Source organism: Drosophila rhopaloa, unplaced genomic scaffold (assembly GCF_018152115.1).
Source record: "Drosophila rhopaloa isolate 14029-0021.01 unplaced genomic scaffold, ASM1815211v1 contig_178, whole genome shotgun sequence".
Classification (NCBI taxonomy): domain Eukaryota; kingdom Metazoa; phylum Arthropoda; class Insecta; order Diptera; family Drosophilidae; genus Drosophila; species Drosophila rhopaloa.
In genome coordinates this window covers 8,045,802-8,059,095 of record NW_025335059.1, presented here as the reverse complement: position 1 = coordinate 8,059,095, position 13,294 = coordinate 8,045,802, and the positions used below count along the sequence as shown (strand labels likewise).

Sequence of the window (13,294 nt, the reverse complement as noted above, 5' to 3'; positions counted from 1 at the left end):
CTGTAATCTTTAATAATAATCTTTAATAATTCTGTAATCTTTAATAATTCAATCACTTTTGGGGCAGAAATAATGATCCGGAGCCGGAACAATCGGTCTTCTTGTGGACCCGATACTGAAGGGTGTTATTGTTTCCCATACGCACAACTTCGCGTAGCTTGTATCCGATCTCCAGAATGGCATCTTCGTCCTTGGCATCATTAGTCCAAATGGATACCTTACTGACCTTATTGCGAATCCTAACGACAGCTCCACAGATCTGATCGCAGTGATCGCAGGCCTCGCCAATCAGGCAAAGCATAACATCGAGCCATATTATATCCAGTTCGTCCTTGGAGGTACCTCTCACTATGATCAACCAACGACCGCCCTGAATGTTTGTCGGATCTTCCCACATGGGGCGGATGTTCTTTTTGAAGAGCGAGTAATCAGAGCCCAATTTAAGCTTCGATGGCGGCTCGATACGGTAATACACACTCCAGAACTGATTAACGGTGCTGAAGCTGGCAATTTGGTTCAGCCTGTCCTCCCAGGACTGGCCGAGATCGGTGTTCAGAAGCCACAGGGTCCAAGTGTTCTGAAGATGGTGATTTTTAAGATGCCGGGATGGAGAAAGGGCGCCTGCTATTTCACCAGCCTGGGGATTCCCCTTATTCGCATTCGTTTCAATCAACGTTTTCAGATTATTCTTCCCCTTGGAATCTCCCATCTTATGTTTGTGGGTGGGATCACTTTGGTAACAAAGAGTATGGTTTGCTTAACTGCGTCCAATCTATAATTTTTTTGAGTTCTTAGGCTGACGCTATCGCAAGTTGTTCACTTTTTATTTGGCGGTAAAGTGTGACCGAATCTAGATGACTGAATTATTTCCCCACTCTTCTTTATGCTTTAACGGCATAATTCAATTGAAATTGATAAATAAGATGTATCCAATCCTACATGAACTCGCACTTTAAATAAAATGTGATAGGAAAGCAATTTTTCATACAAAAAAAATAGATTTGAAAATAATTTGTATTGAATTTAAATTATACTCACATAATTTTAAAGTAATAAATTTGAAAAAGTTGATTTATTTTAACCTGTTAATTACAAAAACTCAAAATATAAAATAATTTATCTTAAATTGTTTCTTGTAATTGCACATTGGCTTTCAATTCATTTATTCATATACATTCGATAATATTAAAATAATAATAATATTTAAATTAATATATTTTTTAAAATTATTTTTGTTAAGACTTTTTTGAAATGAAGGGTAATATTTTTAACATTTATTTTGGGCATAAATAAAGACAACTCGAATTAACTAGTTGTGACGACTCCGTTTTCAACCTTCAACTTGTACATCAATTCGGAGCCCATAAACACCTCCATGTGCCCCTGGTACTGAAGCGTGTAAGAGCTTCCCAGACGCACAAGTTCGCATAGTTTGTGACCAATCTCAAGGATGGCCTCCTCGTCCTTGCCATTATTAGTCCATATGGATACCTTTTTGACTTTTCGGCGAATCCTAATGCTGGCTCCGCAGATCTGATCGCAGTGATCGCAGGCCTCGCCAATCAGGCAAAGCATAACATCGAGCCATATTATATCCAAATCAGCTTTTGAGGTATTGTCGACTACGTTCAACCAACGACCACCCTTAATGTTTGACGGATCCTCCCACATGGGGCGAATGCCCTTTTTGAAGAGCATGTAATCGCATCCCGATTTGGGCTTTGATGGCGGTTTGATGCGGTAATACGTTCTCCAGAAGTCTTCGACGGTGCTGAAGCTATCAACCTCGCTGAGCAGGTCCTCCCACGACTTGCTGGCATCGTACTCCAAAAACCACAGGGTCCACGTGTTCTGAAGTTGGTGTTTTTTAAGATTTCGGGATTTGTAAACACCTCCTGATGATTCATCAGCGGGGGGCTTCCCCTTCTTCGTTTTAACTAAGAAATTCGTATTTGCAAAATTATCCATTCCCCGAAAGTCTCTTTGCACTTTAAATTTAATGATGCGTTTACTACTGTGGCGCAGATTATAGGAGCGCTTTATTTAGAATTATTTAACTAATATTTGCTTGTATTTTGTTGTGCATGCGAAGTGTGGCCAAAACAATATCAGTGCAAAATACCCACATTCATTTACTACGTCTACGATTTTAAAATTTGATTTGCAGTTTTTGATTTTTTTAAACTTTAAGTTGTGAGTTTTAAATGAAAATTTAATATTTTAAAAGTCCGCCCATATGAAAAAATATCGATTTATCGGTCTATGCTACCGTTATATGTAAAATTTTTATTTTTAGTAGACATACTTACATTTTACATGTAAGATACAAAATGATTAATTCCAAGTATTGTGGTACACGGCTTATTATTTAAACGCAAATGTTAAGAGTCATATTAATTTATCACAGAAGAAACTAAATACTAGTTGGGGAGCGTTAAGGACCAAGGACTTTTATACAGAAATGGTTATCTACGCACCTTATTACCGCAAAACGAAAAGCAATCGATATCTATCGATATTTCGGTGGTTTTATATCGACATCTCAGCCAGCTCTAATAAATATTGATTGCTAAAACAAAAGGTATTTTGCACTAACTTCTGGCCCGCAGTTGCTGCAAATTCACGCCAGGATGGACATGATAAACAAGTTCTACTCATCCGCCGTACAGACGGTGTCCACATTGTCGGGCGTTTTACCCGGTAATAATGTGACACGGGAGTACGAGGTGCTAGAACAGGTGTGCACCGCTGGAGTGGGTGAGTTTACCTTCCGTTCCTCTCCATACGGAACCCAATATGTTGTGGCTAATATCATGTACTCCCAATCGTATAGGCCTCATGTGGAAGGTGTACAATGGCCACAAAAAGAGCACAAAACAAGAGGTATCCGTCTTCGTCTTCGAGAAGAAGTCCCTGGAGCGCTGGTCAAAAGACGACAGGGAGACCATGTTGGAAACACTACGACGGGGCGTTCAGCAGCTGACCAAGATTCGACATCCACATGTTCTAACCGTGCAGCATCCGCTGGAGGAGAGCCGGGATTCCCTGGCCTTTGCCACGGAGCCTGTTTTTGCCTCATTGGCCAACGTTGTTGGCGATAATGTGCGCTCCGAAAAGAAACTATACGATGTGGAAATCCGTCACGGTCTGCTGCAACTGTTCGATGGGCTGCAGTTCCTTCACCAAGACGCCAAGATTGTGCACCGCAACATCAGTGCCGAAACGATCGTGATCAACAAGAACCGGAGTTGGAAACTCTTCGGTTTTGATTTTTGCATCGCCAACCAGCCAGCCACAGATGGCACACCCCACTGGCCATTTCGGGAATACACCACCTCGCTGCATGTCCTGGCGCAACCTAGTCTGGAGTACACGGCTCCGGAGTTGGCGTTAAACAGTGTCAACACGCCCGACAGTGATCTCTTTTCGTTGGGTAAGTACTTATATCTTTTCATTTTATTTGTTAACCATTGAAAAAACTTGAAGCCTATTATGTATGCATTAGTACAAAATTGTTAAATTCATATAATAAAGGTTTTGGCTTTATTTTACCAGACCCCCTATTAAATGCTATTTTTGTCAGCGAAAGTTAGTCATAACATGTACAGTTTTTTATTTTTTTTAGATAACCTTACAAATATTTTGCATGCGATTAGAGCATAAGACTACAAAATCCCTTAACATAAGATAACTAGTAGTTTCCTTGAGCTATTTTATACACGTTTCTGATGGAAAATGTAATTGCAACAAAGCAAGGAAAATTTTTTTTAAATTGACCAAATTTTTATTCTCATGTCATTCCATATTCTTTATATTACCTCTAGGTGTGCTCATCTTCACTACCTATGCCGGCAAGCCACTAAAGATGTTTGGAAGTGACTACAGCAGCTTTCGGCGGTACGCTAATGATTTGAACCAGAGAAAGTATCCACCCATGAATGCAGTGCCCAGCGAACTGACCGAGAGTCTCAAGGCTCTGTTGCATCCCAGTGCCAGTCTGCGGCCGAAGCTGCACGAACTCAAGCAGATAACCTACTTCCAAGACGTCGGCGTAAAGACACTGAGCTATTTGGACTCGCTATACCAATGGGATAACCTGCAAAAGTCCAAGTTCTACAAGGGACTGCCGCAAATCATTCCGACGCTGCCGCATCGCGTCAATCTACATTCAATTCTGCCATATTTGGTCAAGGAATTTGTCAACTCGCCAATGATCCCGTTTGTGCTGCCCAACGTCCTACTTATCGCGGAAATGAGCAGCCAACGGGAATATTGCGATCACATTCTGCCGCACCTAAAACCGATCTTCAAGCTGACAGATCCAATCCAGATTCTGCTGATCTTCATGCAAAAGATGGATCTGCTGCTTAAGCTAACACCGGCGGAAGAGGTGAAGCAGAGTGTACTGCCGCTGCTTTACCGCTCCTTGGAATGCGACATGCCCCAAATCCAGGACCTCTGCTTGGCGGTACTTCCCACATTCTCCACCCTGATCGACTACAACGCAATGAAAAACTCTGTACTGCCACGCATAAAGAAACTGTGCCTGCAGAGCAGCAATGTATCTGTGAAGGTTAACTGCTTAATATCTATCGGAAAACTCCTAGAGAACCTGGACAAGTGGCTGGTGCTGGATGAGATTTTGCCCTTCTTGCAGCAGATTCAGAGCCGCGAGCCCGCTATTATAATGGGAATTATTGGTAGGTGTTTGAAATCAATAACGACTTTTAAAAAATAAGAAAGTATTTTTTTTTCTATTTCAGGCATTTACAAAATTGCAATGACCAATACCAAATTGGGCATAACCAAGGACGTGATGGCACACAAATGCATTCCTTACCTAGTTCCCTTAAGTGTGGAGAACGGCCTTACAATAGCTCAATTCAACACGATAATAGCCCTGATCAAAGAGATGCTGGGCCGGGTAGAGCAAGAGCAGCGGGAAAAACTGCAGCAACTCTCCACCATACAGAGAGACAATAAGTGAGATACACCAAATTTATATATAAATATAATGTTATATGCAATTCAAAATATCTTCTCCCCATACAGACCCAAAGACGCTTCCGAAATATTAGCCAATGAGCTCGAGAGCTCTACTCTTTCCCCAAATGGTGCCAGCAATGGTAACAAAATCAACGATGACATGTTCTCCGGCTTCACTGTTGGCCAGCCAAAAACAACAACCACCGCTCCTATTGCGCCCGTCAAGGCTAGGGAACAACTCAAGTAGGAACTAATCAAGACGGAACCGAAGAGAAGCAGCAACTCAAGAAACCCTTTTGTTATTCCAGAATATCGCACAATACTATATCGGCGGCGCCGTCACCCCGCCCAGACATTCTTTCCTCAATGATGCAGAGCAACCTTACTGGCCTGGGGACAACTGCAGTAGCAGCCTCTCCTGTACCAGCTTCTACACAAATGCAGAGCAACAATGGTTGGCACAGTGCGAATCCGTTGGTAATGAACCATCAACTGACCTCGCCACAAGCCAGCAACAACAATACCTTTTCGCTGGACGACCTAGATCCCTTCGCCGGTGGAAGAGTTGCTGTTGGTGCCCCCAAGCCCAGCAACACAAACGGTGCCAATATGTATACGCTGCAGCAGCCCACAGTTAACTACATTTATCCAACGGGCTATAGTCTGAACAGTATCCAGCAGCATCAGCAGCAACAACTGCTTGGAAAACCCAGCCAAGCTCCCACGCTACAGCCGCAGACCCAGCCCCTGTTGCCTACGGATAATCAGAACCTCAACGCACTTTCCCAGCAGGATATACTTAATTTCTTGAACTAGACACAGTCGTAGCCAATAACAATTGATAAAATACCATATTCCATATATTTAATATTCAAGGCAAACTATATTTACCATGTTGCTTCGATTTGTATGACTTGGAATTCTAGATGCTGAAATTAATCTATGGAAAATTTAAAGCAATTTCCTTCTAAAGACTTAAAAATTACCTTTTTTAATGCTTACCACTTATTGGCATTAAATATTAAGTCTTCTTACACCAAACTGCTTTAAAATCCATTTATTACTTTCTTCATCTGGATTTAAAGCCGTGCAAAAAGACTCAGTTTAATATATCAATATATATATAAATGTATCTGTGCAAGAATGTGAATGTCTAAATGTGTGCGTGTTTGTTAGAAATGTTTTAAATTATATTATGTAGATTTTAACACAAGTCCTATGGATTATAAATCGTTGCTACATTCCGCAACAGATATCAATTGTGAAACGAAACGAATGCATCTAGGTAAATAGAATATGTATTATTGTTAGCTAGACAAAGGCGCCAACCAACTATGTTGTGTGCATTGTGCAATTGCTCTTTACTTGTATTTTACAAAATATATAAATTCAGTGAAACGGTTTTTAGTGCAATAAAATAATATTATTTATTAAAGTAATTTTTCACAAAACGAATTACTACAAAGACGAACAACGTGCCGACAAATTTCCTAGAGTTATATAGATATTTAATAAAATATATATAGGTATTTCATATTTGGTATTTAATTAATTTCCCAAAAATATCAAACATTTTTTTTTGAAGATTTCGAAATTCTTGGAATTTAAAGGACAAAATCCAAAAACCAAATTATTTTATTTTTAACTATTAGACTTCTCCTCGGTCATTAATTTAGGTTATTTAGACAATTTAGTTGGCGATACAAAATACATGTAAATTTATAAAACCAATTAAGTATCTTACAATTTTTTCAATCCAATCCAAGTAATACGACTTGGAGACTAACCCACTTAGTAAAAGATAAAATTTGTCGACAAATTGTTGTGATGTAAAATGTTTCAAAATCGAAAGGAAAGCTTCAAATTAGCCATTATTCGAAATAAAAAAAAGAAAGAAAAGGATCCTCGCGCAATAAAAAGGCAAAGGAAATAATTGTTTTTTTGGAAAAAATTCGTCAATAGTCAAGAATCATTATTTTAGGTCCAACAATTTCTCTTCTTTCAGTATTAACTGCGATTGATGCGATGAATTCAAAAACAGATCTACACCTAAATTATATTTTGTGGTATTTCAGTTAAATTAAATTTATTTTTGATTTATTTTCTAAGAAAAAATAGCGATCCATAATTTATAAAACTTGTGTAAATATAATCTTCAACTAGTTAGTTTCTGCGGACTTTATCATATCGTTTGGTAATTTAACTTCAGCAATGAATTGATTGAATGGCGATCCCAAATATAAGTATCCATTTTTTTCCACAACATGAGATATGCCCGAAGCTGATCTATCAAAACCATGCAGAGATCTTACAATATTTCCATTCCAGTCCAAACGAATCACAGTACTGCGATTAGGCGCGATGGTATTAGTCATCATCTCATTAAACTCGTGGAAAAGTCGTGCCGACATAGTGTTAGGATACACGTAGTTTAATAACCGGAAGGGAAACTGCATTAGACCCAACAAGCGAGCGAGGAAATATCTTAACTTCGGGTAGGGGGCCAGCGAAGCAAACAAATTGGGATTCTCACTATCTGACGCTACAGACAAAGGTACCCAAATTCCCTCCTGATCAGCAGTGAGATTATCCGGCCAGCCAGGTAGACCCTCTACAAAAACTTCGCTCTGACCAGCCCTAAATCCTTTGAGATAGTACTTGGTCAGACGCATGGCCGTCGTTTCGGCTACAATTATATAATCCTCACTGGAACTTAATGCCAAGCCGTTGGCAAAGGACATTTCATCCAGGAGTACCTCGTTTGTATTCATTTCACGATTATATCTAAAAAGTCTAAAAAAAAAACAGATACAAATTAATTTTTTTATATGGTATATTTATACCCTTGCAGAGGGACATTTCCGACCCTATAAAGTATATATATTCTTGATCAGCATCACCAGGAGAGTCGATCTAGCCATGTCCGTCTGTCCGTCCGTCTGTCCGTCCGTCTGTCCGTCCGTCTGTCCGTCCGTCTGTCCGTCTGTCCGTCCGTTTCTACGCAAACTAGTCCCTCAGTTTTAAAGCTATCTGCTTGAAACTTTCCCAAAAGTTGTCTTTCTATTGCAGGTAGTATATAAGTCGGAACGAGCCGGATCGGGCGACTATATCATATAGCTCCCATATAACTGAACGATCGGAAAAGCCATAACTTTGGTATTTTTAAAGATAAGAAGTTGGGATTTTCTATGGGTTTTATTTTTGGCCAATCAATCCGACATACCAAATTTCATAAGGATCGGCCGACTATATCTTATAGCTGCCATATAACTGATTGATCGGAAGTGCCATAACTTTGGTGTTTGTAAAGTTAAGAAGTTGGGATTTTCTATGGGTTTTATTTTTGGCCAATCAATCCGACATACCAAATTTCATAAGGATCGGCCGACTATATCTTATAGCTGCCATATAACTGAACGATTGGAAATGCCATAACTTTGGTGTTTTTAAAGTTATGAAGTTGGGATTTTTTATGAGTATTAAGAATGCATCATATGAATAATTTTGGAGAATATAATAACAGAGTATTCTGCAAGGGTATATCAACTTCGGCTCCGCCCGAAGTTAGCTTTCCTTTCTTGTTTTCATTAAATTAAACTCACCGACCCGACGGATTAGCGAACGGAGCCAAAAGGAAGTCATCCGATAACGAATCAGTCCAATAAATGTCACCCTGCTTGCTAACTGCCAATGAATTGAACAGCTTAGCCCGTCGGTTTACGCTTTTGCCAGGAAGGATTTGTTCCGTAAAAACCAACATGGTCTTCTCCTTGGTATCCAAATTAACTTGCCATATTCCATAGTACGAATCGGCTATAATTAGATTGTTCCCTTGTGTGTCAAGGGCCAAGCCCACAGGATAACCACATAGCGAATCATCAAAGATGTAGTCTATAAAAAAAGTATCATCAATATAATTGAAAACGGGTTCCGCACTCCTTTTTTATACCACAAGGTTGACCTAAGGTGGTGCTGGGGTGTAATCCGGGAATCAAGAATAAGGCTCCCAACAAAATAAACAGAAAAAGGATAGTTTTACACAATGTGCTTAGGAAACCCATAGCTAAATGCACAAGTGATTGTTATTAACTGAGGCCTATATGTATATAAAGCGACTACAACGAGGTGACAATGTTTAAGAGTCAAGATAATTCCCCGAATAAGTTTTGATTGGTGCGATAATTAATTCTTAGGAACTCTACAAGCTAATTTAATTTTAATGGTCTTTTTATACCCTTGCAGAGGGTATTATAATTTCAGTCAAAAGTTTGCAACGCAGTGAAGGAGACATTTCCGACCCTATAAAGTATATACAGTTTGTCAATAAAGTGTTTTGACAATAAGAAAAAATTACATATTTCAAGTTTTTATACGATAAAAAGTAAGTTTGCAGTGTTTTTTTATTTTTTTACAATTTTATTATGATTATGTTGGTATCTTAGAGAAAATTAATGAACAAAAAAACTAATTTCTTTAGTTAACTTTCTTAAAAATAAATAAAAACAAATAACATTCAGTTTTCATACTGTCAGGAAAGTGTTTTGACAAAAATGTAAAGTGTTCTTATTCTCTAAAGAGTAGCATGTTAATATTTTTTATGGTCACCTTTGGCAGCGCAAACGTCCTCCAATCGCGATTTCATCGAATATATGAGTTTTTCCATGTCCAATTTCTCCGGATGGCAGTTTTTCTCCACTATGGCAGTTTTGAGATCATTTTTGTTTTTGGGGCTTCGTTTTGCCACTTTCTTTTTTAAATATGCCCAATATTTTCGATTGGGTTTAAGTCTGGACTCTGGCTGGTGTGTCCAGCACTTTTCCGCAATTGTATAGTTACCACATAATCACCGTATTCGCCTTATGCTTAGGGTCATTATCTTGATAAATTTGAATTTTGGTTGGTTTCCATAAAAAAATACAAATTTCTTTGCACTGCACCAAAGATTTGTCGTAAAAATGTCCAAATATTGCTTAACATCCATTATATTTTCGATGAAAGCCATCCCTTTGCTCGAAATGCAGCCCCACACCATAATGGACAGTTTTCCAAACTTAACTGTCGGAATATTATTTTTAGTCTGTAAGGGTGTTAAAGGCTTTCGCCACACTCGGGATATTCCTTCATTGTAGTATTACATCATATTCGTTTCGTCACAGAATAAGACATTATTCCAAAAATCCATTGGCTTCTCTTTGTGCATTTTGGCAAACAAAAGTATCTTTTCGATGTTAACTTTCGAGAGCAACGGCTTCTTATGGGCTACGCGGGATGTATAATCGTTCCGTTTAAGTAGTTTTCGGACGGTTTCGAGGGAAACATCGACATTAATAGTCTCCTTGTGATCGAATTCAATAGATCTAAGAGAAACTTGATGGTTTTTGGCCACCTGCCTTAATAATTTTCGCTCATCTCCGTCCGAAATTCAAATTTATCAAGATAATGACCCTAAGCATAAGGCGAATACGGTGATTATGTGGTAACTATACAATTGCGGAAAAGTGCTGGACACACCAGCCAGAGTCCAGACTTAAACCCAATCGAAAATATTGGGCATATTTAAAAAGAAAGTGGCAAAACGAAGCCCCAAAAACAAAAATGATCTCAAAACTGCCATAGTGGAGAAAAACTGCCATCCGGAGAAATTGGACATGGAAAAACTCATATATTCGATGAAATCGCGATTGGAGGACGTTTGCGCTGCCAAAGGTGACCATAAAAAATATTAACATGCTACTCTTTAGAGAATAAGAACACTTTACATTTTTGTCAAAACACTTTCTTGACAGTATGAAAACTGAATGTTATTTGTTTTTATTTATTTTTAAGAAAGTTAACTAAAGAAATTAGTTTTTTTGTTCATTAATTTTCTCTAAGATACCAACATAATCATAATAAAATTGTAAAAAAATAAAAAAACACTGCAAACTTACTTTTTATCGTATAAAAACTTGAAATATGTCATTTTTTCCCATTGTCAAAACACTTTATTGACATACTGTATATTCTTGATCAGCATCACCAGGAGAGTCGATCTAGCCATGTCCGTCTGTCCGTCTGTCCGTCCGTTTCTACGCAAACTAGTCCCTCACTTTTAAAGCTATCTGCTCGAAACTTTCCCAAAAGTTGTCTTTCTATTGCAGGTAGTATATAAGTCGGAACGAGCCGGATCGGGCGACTATATCATATAGCTGCCATATAACTGAACGATCGGAAAAGCCATAACTTTGGTGTTTTTAAAGATAAGAAGTTGGGATTTTCTATGGGTTTTATTTTTGGCCAATCAATCCGACATACCGAATTTCATAAGGATCGGCCGACTATATCTTATAGCTGCCATATAACTGATTGATCGGAAGTGCCATAACTTTGGTGTTTGTAAAGTTAAAAAAGTTGGGATTTTCTATGGGTTTTATTTTTGGCCAATCAATCCGACATACCAAATTTCATAAGGATCGGCCGACTATATCTTATAGCTGCCATATAACTGAACGATTGGAAATGCCATAACTTGGGTGTTTTTAAAGTTAGGAAGTTGGGATTTTTTATGAGTATTAAGAATTCATCATATGAATAATTTTGGAGAATATAATTTACAGAGTATTCTGCAAGGGTATATCAACTTCGGCTCCGCCCGAAGTTAGCTTTCCTTTCTTGTTAAGTTTGAAGTATAAAATATAAAAACTTAAAACGTTAAGCATTCCTTAAAACAACTTTATAATTTTTATTTATGTTTAAATGGAAATATGCCAGCTAGTACCAAAAAAAACAAATAAGATTTTATAGTTTAATCCATTTTTTATTGGCAGATGCAGAGCGTGCTTAATATGATTATTACCTTTGGCGATATCCGTTTAATCTGAGACATTCTAATTGTACTTCAATTTCAGCTTCGACTCCTCCCATCTTTTTCATCTTCTTAGCCTAGTGAGTGAGATATCACGATCGATTCGGAACGCATTGTCTAAGGCGGCTGCTAATCGGTTGCTAAGCTAAGTGCACCCAAGTCTAAAACAATTCGAATTACCGACTAACAAAACCCGCAGTTGGGCTTCGAAAACGATTGGCCTACAAGCTAAATATAACAAATACTGGCACTCATGTCTCCACCAGGATGTGCGTAAATAGGCTGTGCATTCGTCGCTCTACCTCCTTGTAGACCAGCGAGTTGAGTCCATCCGAGTGCTGGCGCAGAGTCGCCGACCGCAGGAGCGCCACCCGGTTGGCGTTGGGCCGTTCCGGCTTGTGCTTCAGCATGGTGTACTCACTGAACTCCATCGCAAATCGACAGATATCAATGTTCAGGGCCTGCAGGCGCTCGTAGAGATCATCGTCCTCCCCGCCCCAGCCATGGTATAAGTTTGACATTCCATTGATTTGCTGAAACTGGGCTGTGTTAATGGCCACCACGCCGCCAAAGAGACCTCGATAGGGCAGCCGGAATCTCCAGTGATCCAGTGCGGAGCACATGTGCCGCGGCCGATCCGTACATGCGTATATCTGACCCGAATTAAGGGGCAGCAGATCCACGTCGTGGAGGATCAGGCAAGGGAATCCATACTCCGCAGCCACCTGGGCGCCAATGTTGAAGAGCATCGCCCTGTTGAAGGGTTTGTGGTCGAACTGCTCGACAAGGAAAATCCGATAGTGGATCAGCTGCTGCGGCAGGTAATTGTGCATGTATGTGAGGAAGGCATGGAGCTGCTCCTCACGCTGCCTGTATGGCACAATAATGGCAGTGCTGTAGCGAGCCTGACATCCCTCCGGCCGGAACTCACCACCGGGGCGCACGCCTCGCTGCATTGCCTCATGGTAGTGGGCCAGGTTGTAGACGAACCTGTTCTCCGAAATAATCTCCGTGTAAGTGCACTCGAACACCTCCTGCAAGGATACGTTCCGGGTAACTTGAGGCAAAAGAGCCTCCTCGATCTTCGCTCCTTCAATGTAATCATAATGGGATGCGAACCGGAAGGGTAGACACAGGTAAACAATAAGCGTAATCAGGCCGATGGAGAGGAGCAGATCATAGATGTGGAAGCTCCGAAGCCAAAGCCGCACAGACATCGTTGGCAGGAACTGGAGGCTCAGTAGGATCGGATAAAATTCCGCATCCTAACTCCGGATGCAATCGCGATTCGCGGGCGGTTCGCAAATAACAGCTGACGACCAGGGACGCAATTCGCGTTCAAACACTTCTACAGTTGTAACTCAATAAACTTATCCAGTTTTAAATAACTTGGGGTGCTTTGTAACTTTTTTTAATAATTTTAAGACGGTCTTTTTAAAAATTTAAAGAATGTTGTGAATACAA

The 13,294-nt window shown here is 39.7% G+C and overlaps 5 protein-coding genes across 5 annotated transcripts; 1 reads left to right on the top strand and 4 right to left on the bottom strand.

Annotated features, from left to right (window-relative positions):
* Positions 1–52: 52 nt before the first annotated feature.
* On the bottom strand, positions 53–812 carry LOC108050249 (eukaryotic translation initiation factor 4E1-like). The gene has a single exon (XM_017131819.1). The coding sequence runs from the start codon at positions 707–709 to the stop codon at positions 53–55; it is 657 nt and encodes a 218-aa protein (XP_016987308.1). The 5' UTR covers positions 710–812.
* Positions 813–1,133: 321 nt separating this feature from the next.
* On the bottom strand, positions 1,134–2,090 carry LOC108050254 (eukaryotic translation initiation factor 4E1). The gene has a single exon (XM_017131825.1). The coding sequence runs from the start codon at positions 1,966–1,968 to the stop codon at positions 1,306–1,308; it is 663 nt and encodes a 220-aa protein (XP_016987314.1). The 5' UTR covers positions 1,969–2,090; the 3' UTR covers positions 1,134–1,305.
* A 461-nt stretch (positions 2,091–2,551) lies between these two features.
* On the top strand, positions 2,552–6,199 carry LOC108050292 (SCY1-like protein 2). The gene is made up of 6 exons (XM_017131909.2): positions 2,552–2,757; positions 2,834–3,433; positions 3,825–4,700; positions 4,764–4,983; positions 5,053–5,229; positions 5,295–6,199. The coding sequence occupies exons 1-6, from the start codon at positions 2,631–2,633 to the stop codon at positions 5,800–5,802; spliced, it is 2,508 nt and encodes an 835-aa protein (XP_016987398.1). The 5' UTR covers positions 2,552–2,630; the 3' UTR covers positions 5,803–6,199.
* A 946-nt stretch (positions 6,200–7,145) lies between these two features.
* Positions 7,146–9,102, bottom strand: LOC108042999 (adipocyte plasma membrane-associated protein). Its single transcript, XM_017121527.2, has 3 exons — positions 8,936–9,102; positions 8,589–8,877; positions 7,146–7,779 (listed from the first exon to the last, which is right to left on the bottom strand). Exons 1-3 carry the CDS (start codon positions 9,045–9,047, stop codon positions 7,146–7,148), a joined length of 1,035 nt encoding a protein of 344 aa, XP_016977016.1. The 5' UTR covers positions 9,048–9,102.
* Positions 9,103–11,761: 2,659 nt separating this feature from the next.
* Positions 11,762–13,147, bottom strand: LOC108050294 (beta-1,4-N-acetylgalactosaminyltransferase bre-4). The gene has a single exon (XM_017131913.2). It carries the CDS (start codon positions 13,045–13,047, stop codon positions 12,082–12,084), a length of 966 nt encoding a protein of 321 aa, XP_016987402.2. The 5' UTR covers positions 13,048–13,147; the 3' UTR covers positions 11,762–12,081.
* Positions 13,148–13,294: the final 147 nt, after the last annotated feature.

Bases quoted from the DNA above. Each gene is read 5' to 3' on its own strand.
- LOC108050249 (XM_017131819.1), bottom strand. From the start codon at position 709: ATGGGAGATTCCAAGGGGAAGAATAATCTGAAAACGTTGATTGAAACG.
- LOC108042999 (XM_017121527.2), bottom strand. From the start codon at position 9,047: ATGGGTTTCCTAAGCACATTGTGTAAAACTATCCTTTTTCTGTTTATT. The intron at 8,878-8,935 runs GTATAAAAAAGG...CTTTTTTTATAG, and splicing joins CACCTTAGGTCAACCTTGTG to ACTACATCTTTGATGATTCG. The intron at 7,780-8,588 runs GTGAGTTTAATT...TTTTTTTTTTAG, and splicing joins TTCGCTAATCCGTCGGGTCG to ACTTTTTAGATATAATCGTG.
- LOC108050292 (XM_017131909.2), top strand. From the start codon at position 2,631: ATGGACATGATAAACAAGTTCTACTCATCCGCCGTACAGACGGTGTCC. The intron at 3,434-3,824 runs GTAAGTACTTAT...TATTACCTCTAG, and splicing joins CAGTGATCTCTTTTCGTTGG to GTGTGCTCATCTTCACTACC. The intron at 4,984-5,052 runs GTGAGATACACC...CTCCCCATACAG, and splicing joins ACCATACAGAGAGACAATAA to ACCCAAAGACGCTTCCGAAA.
- LOC108050294 (XM_017131913.2), bottom strand. From the start codon at position 13,047: ATGTCTGTGCGGCTTTGGCTTCGGAGCTTCCACATCTATGATCTGCTC.
- LOC108050254 (XM_017131825.1), bottom strand. From the start codon at position 1,968: ATGGATAATTTTGCAAATACGAATTTCTTAGTTAAAACGAAGAAGGGG.